The 15,181-nt window shown below is 39.9% G+C and overlaps 1 protein-coding gene across 11 annotated transcripts in view; it reads right to left on the bottom strand.

The window, feature by feature from the left end:
• LOC128092197 (dedicator of cytokinesis protein 9) overlaps positions 1 to 15,181 on the bottom strand; it is a 120,241-nt gene that overhangs the window by 89,127 nt on the left and 15,933 nt on the right. For 3 of the 11 annotated variants that reach the window (XM_052705789.1, XM_052705798.1, XM_052705797.1), the window contains exon 1: positions 2,192 to 2,467. The exons of 7 other annotated variants lie outside the window; for them this stretch is intronic. In XM_052705789.1, the coding sequence (XP_052561749.1) occupies positions 2,192 to 2,305 (114 nt within the window). In that variant the 5' untranslated portion in view covers positions 2,306 to 2,467. Of the gene's footprint in view, positions 1 to 2,191; positions 2,469 to 15,181 lie in introns of those variants that run through there. One more of the 11 variants, XM_052705795.1, reaches the window with a different exon arrangement.

Genomic DNA, 15,181 nt, shown 5'->3' with positions numbered 1-15,181 from the left:
TATTTCCAAGAAGTAGTTCAGGCTTCCCAGAAACATCTTCTGATTTGATAAGCAGCTGCTGCTTGTGAATTACTATCAAAGTGCAGCTGGACAGTATGAGTACTATTCTGGTGACTTGTACAACAGCTAGTGTAACAATAGCTCATCCAAAGAAAGGGCACCACCCAGAAAATCTAAATGCTTTTTCCATAGGCTCTTCTCGCTTGTGCACCTCAAAAGTAAATATATGGCATGATCTAACTTGAACCACAGGAAAGCAAGAGTGCAGACACACTTCAGCTCACTGAAAATAGCATGTGGTTCCATTATCTGAACTTACCGCCTTCTCTGCTATCATTCTTGGGGAAAAAAGTACAGTGAGAAGATTAATATTTTAGAGGAATCTTAATCAGGGAATAAAAAGTTTTGGTTAAAAATGTAAGGCTTTTTTTTCTTCTAAGCACTTTTCACAGAAACCTGACTTAATTCATGCTGGTATTGAGCATCAATGCAGGAAAGACAGCAGAGCAATAGATATTGCAGGATGTCTGAGGTAGGAAGGCAGTGCACACAGTGCAGTGTATCCTTGTACCATTTCATCTAGTTCCTCCCCCAAAAAAAACAAAAACGGATATCATACCTTCTATAATTACATGCCATATATACACTTGTCTATATATGTAACAGATTAAGACAAAATTAGCAACTGGAAGGAAAGCAAAGACACTGTTTATGTGACCTATGTGGAAACTAAGTGTTCTCCCTTAAAATATTGACCTTTGTTTTCAATGCATCCACTTTATCTGAAAACAGCTAAAAAGAGGGGAAACACTGGTGGTAGATGAATCCATGAATATTAAAATTAAGCAGTATCTGGGAAATTAAAAGGATAACCTTTGTAAATGGTTATGATTAAACATAGTAACTTTTTTTTTTTTTTTTTTAAAGTGCATACAGTCTGAATGACTGCAGTACTCCACATCTCTCCAGAAACACTAAATATCCTCTCAGAGTATTCATGAGGGAATAAAAACAGTTCTAAATAAAGTTAAACATTCCAAAGTCAGGAAAGCACACACAAGATTAGCTCATATTGTACTGATGAAAATCTGGCCCAGAAATCAGAACACACCCATGCAGAAAAAACATGTTTTACTAACAACTGCCCTGAGTAGAGGGAAACAAAAAAAAAAAACAGTGCAAAGGAAAAGAAACTTTGTCTTACAAACGCACATGTAAGCTTCCAACTATGTACAGTAACAATTCCCATCAAGCTGCAGATGTACATTATTAGTACATATGCCAAAATGTTTGAGCCCTGAATGCACACAGTATGGAACTTAAATCAGGGCTGGGGGACCAAAGCTGGGATCACAGCTCGTACTAATTTCAACTACAGCCAGACACAGAAAGAGGAGACTTTCAGCCTTTTGCTCAGCAATTAGGCATGAGATATCATTAAGTAAAATTGGAATTTTAGTGAGAATTATTTATGTGCCTCTTTCTACCAATACATGTTTAACAACCCTCCGCTGTTGGTTGAAGAGGTTTATTGCCCCGGCTGCAGTCAGCTGGTGGCTACATTATTGCTTACCACCTACTCTTGCTGTACTATTACTACTCCAACAAAACCAGTGTATAGCAAAATAGATAGATAGATAGACAGACAGACAGATTTCATTTGATTATCTCCTTTAAATACAGGAATATCCCTTTCTGCCTCACTTAAAGCTACTTTAAAACTTTTAACTCCCAAACAGCACGCATTGAAGACATGGAGAAACACACCCTTAGCTTAAATACACCTCAACTTAGACAGATCTTGGAAAATTTAAATAAAATTTAACCATTACACACACCATCTTGAGAGAGTTCAGGTATACTTCAATTGCAAGAATGGATTTTGAAAGGCAAGTAGCAATTACACTAGGTTTGAAGTACTATACAGCTACACTAGATGGAACAGACACCGAAAAGCAGCTAGTAGGAAAATAGAAGTCCAACACCACACTCGGAGGGAACCAGTTTTGAACCAGAACTGCAAAAATTAATTAGAAAGGCAAGCAATGCACAAAGAACAGAATACAAGACTGAAATACACCTACACAAGTAAGCACGCTTTGGAACTTCTCATCGGCTGCAAATTAAGCAGTTTTTCAGACAGAAGTGAAATTACTAGAGGGTACAGACAGCTTGCTCAAACAACTCTTACCAGTACTACCACAGGACTGTCCGCTTCTGCTTCACAAAGACCTGCATCCTTGCGCTGCTGTGGAGACTCTATAATAAGGTCTTTTTTAGGATTTCTGATTGTCCTTGCCTGCATTCTTTGATTGGAAATACAAAGAACAGCAAAACTGTTTGCGTTTTGGCATCAAAATAATTAACATGCCAGTGATCCAGTGAAAACAATAGCTTTCTCCCAACACAAGCAGGAGAAAGTATGAACTAGTCTAACTTCTCAGCTGCAGTTTGCTAAATCTGTCATGGTGGGAATGCATGACAGACAAAGGCCAGCCCCCAAGCACGTTGTATTCCTCTGGGGGAAAAAAAAAAAGAAGGTGGATCTGTTTAAATGCCTTACGGTTATGAATCAAACACAAAAGAGAACGTGCCTTTCTAAAATGACTGTGTGAAACAGTCCAAGCTTTTTACAGCACTTATAAAATAAAGGACTCCATAACTGGAAAATATTCATTGTAAGATTTCTTTCTTTTAGAAGTATAAAGTTGTTTTGCTTTTGTTTTTTGATACTAGTATCACTTATTCAGGTACTATCAACAGCCAAGCTGTAGTCAAATACACACCTTAGGACCAATGCCCCAAGTAGAAAAGCTGATTTCTGAGGGTGGTGGGAGGCTCCCGCAGTCCCTTCACTCATTCAAGCCAGGTAGTTCATTCCTATCTCACACACATGTGCTCTGTCAGTGCATTCCTCCCTCTTTGAAACCCTCCAGCATTTCAGATGTTGATCACCAATTGCCAAGAATACACTGAGAAGACAGTGCAACAAAACCTTTACACAAACTTGAATGAAGTCACTTGAGTAAACCTCAGCTCTGCAGCCAGGAGGAGCAGTCATCCAGCACTCATTGGCTTTGCCTTCTGTGTGGCCTCTTCATTCTTTTTGATGACACAAGAGTATGGAGCAGGGGATCTTCCCTGTCCTATGAGGTTTGCAGAAGCATCCCGTGGCCTCGCAATTCAAGATCAGACAGCACTTAGTGGTTGGTATCATCCATCTCCAGACTTAACTGTAATATGAACTCAAGTCATGCTTCACTTTTGCTTTTGTATACCAACACAATCTCGTGTTTTACCATTACTCAGAGATACTGCTCGGCAGATGCACACTCCCAAAGAAAGAGGCAGTGACTTATCACAACCACTGTTGCACAACTCTTCAGTCAAAGAGCAAAGCAATTTTGTAAGCAACTTAGTTGACTGTTTTGATAATTCTTAAGGTTCAACTAACACAGCTCCCTCATGTAGTAGTTTTAGTGCATGATTTTATGCTAAACTCCTCCCGAAACAGTGTGAACTGATGAATGATGTCCTTCGGGTTGAAAGAGGTATTTTGGTTTTAGTTTTGCTTCTTTTCAACACTAATAAGTTACAAACACAAATATGCAAACCTCAGTGGCTGTATTTACCTACAAAAAAAACACCTCTGAGAGACAATTCAATTCAAAGTGAAATTCATCCCAAATTTAGACTCCCCATCCATTTATCCAACAATATAGTTTTGTAAACTAAGCCAATATTTTCATTCCGTTCTTAACTCTGCTCTACTTCCTTGGGCAATTATTTCACTTCAATATTACTGACATCCTAAATTTAACTTGACATCAATTTTTATCTCTCACAGAAAAAAAAAAGTCACCATATTCTGAAGAAAGTAGATCAGCTTGTAGAGAAGCTCAAATGCCCTCTTTTTTGACTAGTATTTGTAAGAAGGCACAGCTTCAGGATCACATTTCTTACTCTTAAGATCTAACTTAAAATGCTATTGTTCCTTTCTCTTCCCCTTCTCCACTGCCATTCTCTCAGCTCTCACACCTAAGATATTCCTACTTCAGCTCACTGTGGTTAAACCAGAATCACGGGTTGTGACCAAGTGCAGAGTCCGACCAACAGTCTGCCCACCCCATTTCCAATGAGTCTACAGAAAGAAACAGTACAGTTAACTTAATATTAATCAAGATCATCATGATTTCCTACAACTCTTTTTCTCTAGTTAATTAGTAATTCTCTAGAATTAAGGTCAATGCACTTACTTTTTAGGCAGTCTTTTTAACATTTAGGCACCCTAGACACCTCCACTCTAAATGCTCCTTTAAGAGTTAAAAGAAGGAAACGAGCAGTTCATTCAAATTCACAAAACCAGATCTTCCTGACCAAGTCAAGTTAGACAATAGTTCAAGAACACTTAGTTATACTTTCATATGGCACCAGCTCCTTTTGTTTCCAGAAAACGGAAGTACAGCACAGCTTAGACTAAATTACACCATTACTTGAGGATGCAGCTGCCCAACAGGAATTTGTTTCAACAAGATGGGTTGCCATTATACTCAACTGAAACCAGAAATACACAGCTTTATTATGCACAAGGCACCTCCAAATACTCACTAATAAGGAGTTTAAAATACCATGCACTTCAAAAAGAGTTTCTTCTGATTAATATAACAACACAAACACAAAAAGACTGTCAGTGTACAAAAGTTATTTGACTGCATTTCCAACACAACTATCAGGAAATATGCAGAAAATTATTAGCTAATAGAGACCTATCTGAAAAATAATTCAGATTGTTATGGAAACAACACATTCAGTCTTTTTAAAAATACAGTTGCTTGAAGAACTTTCCACGGTGGTTTCACCAACTGTACTTTTCATACTACTTTCAAGCGTCAAACATGTGGCTCCCTCCTTGCACCACTTTCCTTGAAGGAGTTACCTACATAATGATGAAATGACATGGGTAAAAAGAGTCCTCAGTATTCCCAGGATATCTCAGTGCTTCATCCAGCAAATTTACTGCTCAAAAGACAGGTTCTCCATACACACACTCTTATTCTTTCAATCACTTTTCATTCCTATCACAGACTTTTCTAACGTAAAATATCACTTAATGAAGAGAGAGTAATGAAGAGAATGGGCATTTTCTCTGAACTTCAATGGAAGAAAGGATGCCTATGCAGTATCACTGCAAAAACAGACAAAAAATGGAGTAGCTTTGGGGCACTTATTTAGCTTTCAGTCCCATTTACAATCTGTATTCAAGATGATTGAACTACTCTAATTCCGATTCTAATAGTTCCCACAGAGTGGCCAACATCAGCATTCACTATATCCATCAGCTAACATTACAGTCAAACATCTCTGTCAGCTGTTCCAGGGAAAGAACTGTTGCTGTAACCTGTAGCAACAGAGGACCAAGGAGAGAAGGGCAAACAATAATCCTGCTTTAAGTTTGTAGGTCCTATTCATTTGAAAATGAGAGAATTTACTAGAACTCGCATCTCCTCCTGCTCCCTGGAGGATCTTTAAAAGCACACATAGTTCACAACACTTCATAACAGATAATTTCCAAAAAAGAGAAAGAAGGATGGACTGCTAATGGTGTTTTGATGCTTCATTCTCCTGCAGTTTTCTTGTCTGGGAGCTTTTGGTTGGTTGGATCTGGTTTTAGGACACTAGTTCATATGAAAATATGGACCCACTTAAGTAGAATGATTACCACAATTAAAAGCCAATATTTCTAGCTGTCATCTGTATCAGTAAGAGATACACTAGCACTGCCCTCCCACACTTGGCTTCCTGCCTTGCAGCTGTGTTAAAAGCATAACATTTTCTAAATCAATGGAAGATTCAGTCTTGTAGCTATGTGCACTGAGAGCCGCAAAGTTTCTTAAATGTTTAACAGATATGTATTTGGCCTGGAAAAATATACTGAAACATTCAAGAGAAAGGCTCAGTAAGCTGAGCTGACAGCAGATGGAATACAGCACAAGGTTCACCTGGCAGTTCCTTGCCATACTCATTACATTCAGATGAATAGAAAAGGCCACAAAAAAGTCAGTAAGACTCAATCCTTCTAGGAGTGGCCAAAGAAAAATTTGGGCTGGGAGAGATTTAAAAAGCATCTTGTTTAAACCTCCCTGCCATACATAGGGGCATCATCCACTAGACGAAGTTGCCCAGCTTCTCTGGGTAGTCTGTTCCAGTTCCTCACCTTCCTCAAAAGTGACAAATTTTCTCCTTAAATCTAAATCTACCCTCTCTTAGTTTAAAGCCATTCCTTGTCCTGTCACTATTCTTCCTTGTAGGGTCCTTCTCCAGCTTTCCTGTAGATACCTGTCATGTACTAGAAGGCCACAATGTGGTCTCCCTGAGGACTTCTCTTCCAGGCTGAAAAACCACAGCTCCCTCAAGCTGTCTTTATAGGAGAGGTGCTCCAGTCTTCTGATCACCCTTGTGAACTCTTTTGGACACTCTCCAACAGTTCCACACCTTTCTTGTGCTAGTGGCTCCAGAGCTAAACACAGTACAGAACATGGGTTCTCATGAGAGTGGAACAGGGAGGGAGAATCATCTCCCCCCTACTATGCTGGCCACTCATCTTTTGATGCCCAGGATACAGACAGCTTTCCAGACAGCAAATGCATGTTGCAGCCCACATTCTGGTTTTTTTGTCCGCCAATATCCCAAGTCCTTCTCTGTACCCAGTCAGGCAATTTGTGCTCAGGATTGCTCCAGCTTAAGACCTTGCACTCGGCCTTTGCTGAACATCATAAGGTTCAGACAGGCCTACCTCTCAAGCCTATCGAGGTCCCTTTGAATGTCTTCCCTTCCCTCCAGTATGTCAACCACACCATACAGCTTGGTGTCGGCCACAAAGTTACCCCTTGCAGTCAATCCCACTGTTCATATCACTGACAAAGATGCTAAACAGTGCCAGTATCAACCACTGAAGAACACTTGTCACTAGTTCACTACAACACTGAGTGCAACACACAGTGGGAGTGTGACTATCCAACTGATTTCTTATCCACCAAGTAGTTCATCCATCAAATCCACATCAATTCAGAGACAAGGACAAGGATGTCACATGAGACAGCATCAAATGCTTTGTACAGATTCAGGTAAATTATGTCAGTTGCACTTCCCTTATCCACTACTGATCTCCTTTGATCAAGTGACATATCTGGTGGATGAGGGAAAGGCTGCTGACGTACTCTACCAAGATTTCAGCAAAGCCTTAGACATCACCTCCCACAGTATTCTCCTGCAGAAGCTGGCACTGTGACTTGGACAGGTACGCTCTTTGCTAGGTAAAGAACGGGCTGGAAGACTGGGCCCAGAGAGCAGTCAAGAATGGAGCTAAATCCAGCTGGCAACCGGTCATGAGTGGTGTTCCCTAGGGGTCAGAATTAGGGCCTGCTCTGTTTAATATCTTTGTTGATGAACTGATCAAGGGATTGAGTGCACTCCCAGTAAGTTTACAGATGACGCCAAGCTGGAAGGAAGAGTCGATCTGCCTGGGGTTAGGAAGGCCCTTCAGAAAGATCTGGACAGGCTGAGGTCAATGAGATGAAGTTCAACAAGACCAAGTACCGGTCCTGCACTTTGGACACAGTGAGCCCAGGCAACGCTACAGGCTTGTGCCAGTGTGTCTGAAAGACTGTGCAGAGGAAATGGACCTGGAGGCAGTGGTAGACAGGCAGCTGAACATGAGCGAGCAGTGTCCAGGTGGCCAAGACTGATGGCCACGGTCTTCTGATACAGACCCTGGCTTTTATCAGAAACAGCACAGCCAGCAGGAACACAAAGGTGACAGTCTCCCTGTACTCAGCTATGACGAGGTACAAATTGAGCACTGTGTTCAGTCTTGGGCCTCTCACTGTAAGAAAGATATCGAGGCCCTGGAGCGTGTTCAGAGAAGGGCAACAAGGTTGGTGAGGTGACCAAAGCATAAGTCTTATAAGAAACAACAGAAGGAACTAGAACTGTTCAGTCTGGAGTAGAGGAAGCTTGGGGGAGACCTTATCACTCTCTACAACAACCTGAAAGGAGGTTGTGGCAAGGTGGGGATCAGCCTCCTCTCCCAGGTGACTAGCAGTAGAATAAGAGGGAAAAGCCACAAGTTGTGCCAGGGGACACTTAGGTTGGGAGACACAGTGCTCAGGTGCTGGAATGGGCTGCACAGGCAAACAGTTGATACACTTTCCCTGGAAATGTTCAAGAAATGCTCAGTAAGAGGCATGGTTTAGTGGACAATAGTAGTTGTAGGTGAACAGTTGGACTAGATGATCACAGAGGTGATTCTATGATTCACTGCTGTAAGCCCTCTGTAGAAGGCCACCGGATTTGACAGGCATGAACTGTCCTTACTGAAGCTATGGCGGCTGTTGATAATTGCCTCTGTTTTTCACTAGCTTTAACACAGTTAAACACAGTGTCATTCAACATTCTTCTCTCATCAAATGGATTTGATGGGTGGACTGTTCAACAGACGAAGAACTGGCTGCAGGATCAAGTCCAGAGTGTGGTGGCCAATGGCTCAATGTCAAGATGAATATCAGTGATGAGCGGTGTTCATCTCAAGGGATAGAATACCTCTCCTACAAGGACAGGCAGAGAGAGCTGGGGCTGTTCAGACTGGAGAAGAGAAGGCTGTGAGGTGACCTGAGGGCGGCCTTTCAATATCTAAAGGGGAGCTACAGGAAAGAAGGGGACAGACTCTTCAGCAGGGTCTGTGGCAACAGAACGAGGCTTCAAAATTAAAGAGGGTAGATTTAGTTTGGATATAAGGAAAAAGTCTTTTATAGTGAGGGCAGTGAGGCACTAGCACAGGTTGCCCAGAGATATCATTGATGCTCCATCCCTGGAGATGTTCAAGATGAGAGTGGATAATGCCCTGGGTAATGTGACCTAGCTGTGCATGTCCCTGTTCATTGCTGTCCAACTCCTGTTGGACAGCATGGCCTTTAAAGGTCCCTTCCAACTCTAAGAATTCTATGATTCTATTACTCTATTCTATGATTCTATCTCCACATAGACAGGGAGACTGGCAGTGAGAGCACTATTTGATTAAAGATGGCTCTTTTACTACTTGGACTGCAGCTTACAATTATCAGGAACTAATGGGACAGTACAGACACTGATTAAAGACATATGCAAGTCAAAAACCTAAGTCAGAACACCTCCCAGACAGAAGCAACTCTGTGCCAAGCAATCCTGAAGAACAGCAGTGGTCCTTCCACTCCATAATACTAATCTTCAAATAGTAGATTTCTAAGAAACAAGAACATTGTTAGCAAAAGCTAGCAGCTTCCTCCCAGCTTTACTCTAAACACATCTAATTCCACACCAGAACAGGATATCTGCATGTGTAGATGGCTGAAATGCATATTTCATGCTGTTCCTAAAGCACACCGTAGTATTAATTAGTTAAAACAACAGCAAAAAAACAGAAAAGTCAAGTCCTTTTTAGTGTTCACTAACTCTAGACTCTAATTTTGAAAACAAAATTACATTGTCTCCACTGCAGAAGTCTCATTCCTATTACTCAAGTTCATAGAAAGCTTTAAAATAAACGTTTCCAACCTACAGCCTGTGAGCCACACAAGGCCCTAGGCAGACAGATAGCCACGTGGCCTCACAAGAAAGTAAACTTGTAATGTTATTATGTGATTTTTAGCAATATTTTTCACAAGTTATTAGCATGTAGCTTGAGTGTGGACTGCAAAAGTGACAACTGAACGCTGCAGAGGGGGAGGGTGCAATGCAGTACTGTTTCTCATGCCCACCACACACTCAGTTGAATTGCAGCTTATATGAACTACATATTCCATGCACTTGTGCCTCTTGGCGAATTAAACACAGTGACTGTCACTAATATTTCAACCTACCTACATGCAGTGCACCTGTGAAGACGTTTGCCTAATAACAAAAAACATGTAATTTCTCAAATTCAGTTATTAAACTCAGGCTTCTGTTATTTCATAAAATAAGTTAACACATTTATTAGTTTCACAAAAACAAGTTTAAATATCTCACTAGTTTCGCATTTCTGTTGGCCTCTTGTGTTGTAACTAAAAACATATTTTTTAAAAAGTTGTGTTACTTGTATACATTAACTATATATTTTAATCCAGGTTGGAAGTGGCTCTGGGCAGCCTGGTCTGGTAGTTGGCGACCCTGAAGACAGCAGGGGGGTAAAACTAGATGGTCATTGCGGTCCTTTTCAATCCAGGCCATTCTGTGATTCTATGATTTTATTTGTGAACCGAGACTGCACGTTCAGCCTATTACATTATGGACAAATAAGAACTTACATATTTAGACTTTGAACAACTATCCCAGATTTCATCCTCAGTCTTCAATATCTTTTGCATGCCAGCACACTGAGTGCTGGCCAACCTAGGTCTAACAAACTTCTCACAGGCATCTTTCAAAGACTTTCATTTGTTTCAGGAACGATGCATTCAATGAATTTGTTCCCTAATTGTTCCTGCTGACTTTCCTCTTAAGAGTCTAAAGAAAAGTTTAAAAACCTGAAAATTCTACAAGATCCTTCAGGAGATTTAGCCAAAACTACGTGTCAACACATAAGATAGTAGATTTTCATTACCCAAAGCAGAAAGATGAAAGGAGATTAAAAAGTTCTCACACAAAGAACACAAGAAAAGCTACGGAGCAGTTAAGATGTTGCAATCAGGTCTGTTTCTTCCTTATTAAGAGGTCTAATGAGGTCTAATGCTCTGAGTGCTGATGGGTAAAAGCTAAATTTTAATACAATTGCAAGCTTAAGCATGATATGACAGCAGCCTGATTACCTGCACACAAGGGAAGTGCTGCATAAGCTGTTTAAGTACATAAAACCAACAAAAAAAAGAAACAAAAAAAATTCCATTCACTCAACAGCCTCACTTCCCTAGAATCTTTTCTTTTCTATATTTCTACTTTGTTCCCACTGAACTTTTCCACTCGGAAGGAACAAGTTCATACTAATTTGTTAAGTCAGACAGTGAGGACATAAGGCCTTTTAGTAATGAACCTTATAAGCACATTGTATGCTAAATTAAGAACACTATCACTTTTCAAAAGTAATTTAATATTAGCCTGAAATAAAAATATTTCCAACTTAAATGACTACTGTGGAGATTACTTCCAGAACGATGTAGCTGTCTGCTGTCGTTAATCAATCTTCCAGTATGCAGACTTGGGTACACTTCCAAGATGTCCCAGTTCATTATGAACAAAATGACTCATGAGCAGCACAGGAACTGCAGCCACACAAAAATTCAATAAGGCCTAATGAGGATGTTGCTGTAAAGTCAACAGGTTACAGGGACTAAGAAGCTGCAGTTACTATAACAGGAGGTTGCTGGCTCCGTTTCCAGGAAATACCCAAATCTACCTGTTTTAAAGCACTACTCCAAAACGCCCTGCATTTCTTCTTGGGAATTTTGTAAGCACAAATGTAACAACTGTTACTCAAATTAATGTTTTTCCACGTCATGTTTAATGATTTTTTAGAACAATTTAAATTATTAGGCCACATCCTGCACACACCCCAGTTACTAAACAGCTTTAACTAACATTTTGTAAAATTTCATGGGAGAAACAGTAGTGTTGAGCGTGACATGGAAAGCAAATTCAGTTAAAAAAATAAAATGAAATATTTCAAGCATAAATAGAGCTGCTTTCTGCAATATTCAGACATATAAAAGAAGATTACTGTCTGTCAACTCAAGCTTTGTCACTTCAGAATTTCTGTCTTCTCCACTGGCCTTACCAGTACAGCCAGCTACCCTCTTCGTTCACTCAACATGCCAACAGCTTTATTAGCACAGCTACTTTTAATTCGTGTTGGTTTTCTTATGCCCACATCACCATTCTCCCATGCTTATTTTTCATCCTTATCCACCACTGTAAACAGTTTTTTAGGCTCTAAGCAGTAGAATAACAAATCCCCCCTAGATATTTGTTGGTCATACTACGATTGCAAATAAAATACTATCTGACCATAAGATGGAACGCCATGAGAAAATAAAACACTCCAAACTTCAAGATACTGCAACACATCAGAAGGAGCACGAAATATCATGCTGCGAATGGACTAAAAAGAGTCACAGGAAAATCAAAGCAAAGTACTGTAATTTTAAAATTCAACAAAATAGCAGAAATTATGTATTTTAATTGATTTCCATACAATCATAGAATCATTTTTACACTGGAAAAAACCTTCAAGACCATCAAGTCCAACCATCAACCTGACCTACTGACTCCCATCACTAAGCCACATCCATGCGTTTCTCAACTGCCTCCAGGGATGGTGAATCCACCACTTTTCTTGGGCATCCTCTTTCAGTGTTTGACACCTCTCTGTGAAGAAATTCTTCCTGATGTTCAACCCAATCCTCTTCTGATGCAACCTGAAGCCATCTCCTTGTGCCTTGTCACCTGAGAAAAGAGCCAGACCTTCTCCTAGCTGCAACATCCTTCCAGGTAGTTCTAGAGAGCAATGAAGTCCCTTCTCAGCTTCCTCTTCTCCAGACTCAGCAGTCACAACTCCCTCAGCCATTCCTTGTAAGTTTCACATCCTTCAACTTACCATAAAACTAAGCAGATTAGAATGTTTTCTTCAACATTTACCGAAAAGAAATATGACCTGGGTGGACATTTTAAGAAAACACAGTTCCATTAATTTTCTTGTTAAAAGTTGCATTATCTCAAACTAAATTTATAATCTTACAAAAACATTGGTTTATACCCCAATGAACAGAGATCCCGTGAGGTCCTTCAAATTCGGTGATGTAGAATAAGATGAAGTGTATATGACAAGCTAGAAATGTTCCTATATGAGTGATACAGCATTTTCATTGCAGGCTCAAACAATCTCAGATGGATAAAAATAAACTGTATTCCCAAGGACATTCTCGTTCAGCCTTCATTTTATCCTTTATTTCCTTCAAGCAATCAAAAAAGTACACCTGCTTAAGATAAAACTTAATTAGACTTTATAAGACTTTAGATACAGCTTCCTGACCTCTGGATTAAAAGTTAAATAGGAAAAAAAATCATATAGCAAACACTGCACAAACTATTGCTGCCTCCTTGCTTCTTCTTCACAGGATGGAGCTTTTTCCTCCCAGGAGAACTGCCTGACCACTTTCTGCTCACAGGAAATGTTCAGATTTTCAACACCAGTTTTGCAAGAGGCACAATGTGTCATTACACTGCAGAACTCCCTGAAACTCACAGGCGTTTTGACAACAGCTGTGTATCAGGAGATATTGGATCCAAACTAGCTAAACAGAGCAGACAGCAGGAACAGCCAAAAAGGCAGAGTTAATAAATTGCAGCTGTAATATACGCTACAGCACAAACAAATCAATAGGTGAAGTCATACACCCACACATGCATCTGTTGCAACAAACACCACAGTGAAGGAAAACACAGGAAGGTGACACACGCTGTCATTCTCTTTGCACACTAACCATGCAGCTTCCCTCCTGAGGAAGTGCATTCCTCAAGTCTTCACCTGCCTTGCTTCTTAAGAAGAAGCAAGGTCTTTTCTATTGCTGAAAATCAGTCTTTTAAAGGAGGAGGAAATGGCAAAAAACAGGTTCTAACAGCAAAGTGTGGAAAGAAAAAAAAAAAAAAAAAAGTATTAGAGTTATTTGTACACATTTAGATAAGCTCTGTAAAATAACTTGTCACTATTGCCAAGATTGCGGTGTCTTTCCTGCTTTCCACTCTTCAGGGGTAAATGAGGAGCAACTATTCCCAGTCTGAGTCACCAAAAACCATAGCGAGGATCAGCTGTGACTGGCAAGACTGTCACCTTTCAATGAAGGGCCAGATTTTTTCTTATAAACTCTCACCTTTTGCTTCCACAAACTACAGTAATCCAGTACAGTGAGCAGGAAGTCATTCCGACCTGTCAATTCCACAACTTTCCATACTAACCCTTCAATTATTTATCCTGGGAAGAAACTCATCTTCACCCACTACTTTTAGTTAAACCAAGGTGACAAAGCCATACAAATATAAATATTTATATGGAAAATAGCAACAAATAAACACTACCAAAAATAGACCCCACTTACGTTATTTAAAAGCATTTTCAACTTTTGGAGTAGAAGAAAAGCCCAATTAACAGATCTAGAACTTTAGTAGTGAGAAAACAAAGGATATTTTGTGTTAATCTTACTGCTTTGCAAACCAATTCTGCAGGCCCAAATTAAAGAGAAATTAATCCTGGGAAAAAAAATAGCACAGGAAACAACAATGAAGAAGGAAAACAAACAAAAAATACATAATACAAATGATTTCTCACTCCAATATTCTGTATCATATTCTAAGAGTATTTGTTTCTCACCTAACTTTTTGTGTAATGGAAGGCCAGTAAAGGTACTGGGTCTTGAATTCAACTGACTGCAAAGTCAGTTCACTGTTCAGCCCTTAACAAATGTCTAATAACCATCCATATGAGGTCAACTTTAACACGTCCTGACAGCATAAAGAGGCTTCTAATACCTAGAAGAAGCCATTTTATTTGTAATAGCCAACAATATTAAGAATTTATGAAAAGCAATGCTATCATGAAAGGCAATACGCATACTGTCAGTTATTTTAAGCAGCCAAAGCTAGTTCAAGTTCATTCCTGGAAACTAAGTGATGTGTGTGTATACATATATATACATATATATCTCAATGCATACACATGTGTATACATACATGTACATACATCTGTGTACATACACATATTCTTTCCTGAAGTTTTACTTGCCTGCATGTATATATTTGTGTATATACATACACACACATACACACACAGACACCCCTTTTTTCTCATCTTTCAGTTCAACAAGAACGAAGCTGACCAGCATAAAGGCAACAGCTTTATATTTCTGAAGGCTTTCCATAGCTGCAGTTGCACAGCATGGGTATGGCAGCAGGCACTCCAAGCTTGCCGAAATGCCAAGGTACCACACCCCTCTTACTGCAACTGCCTTGTTGTTGAGTTAGCAATTAACAAGCGACTTCAAATTAATCGAAATAAATATTTAACTCCTTCACTCATCCAATTCTGAAGCAAGCAGTGCTCGTTAGCTATTGCAATTCCACCCCCTCAAGCCTAAATGTAATATATCTGACGCACATATGCGTCATTAACCTGCGGGGTACA

Source organism: Tympanuchus pallidicinctus, unplaced genomic scaffold, assembly GCF_026119805.1.
Source record: "Tympanuchus pallidicinctus isolate F22 unplaced genomic scaffold, pur_lepc_1.0 scaffold6, whole genome shotgun sequence".
Taxonomy (NCBI): Eukaryota; Metazoa; Chordata; class Aves; order Galliformes; family Phasianidae; genus Tympanuchus; species Tympanuchus pallidicinctus.
The sequence above is the reverse complement of the archived record's forward strand: the minus strand, read 5'-3'. Positions and strand labels throughout refer to the sequence as shown.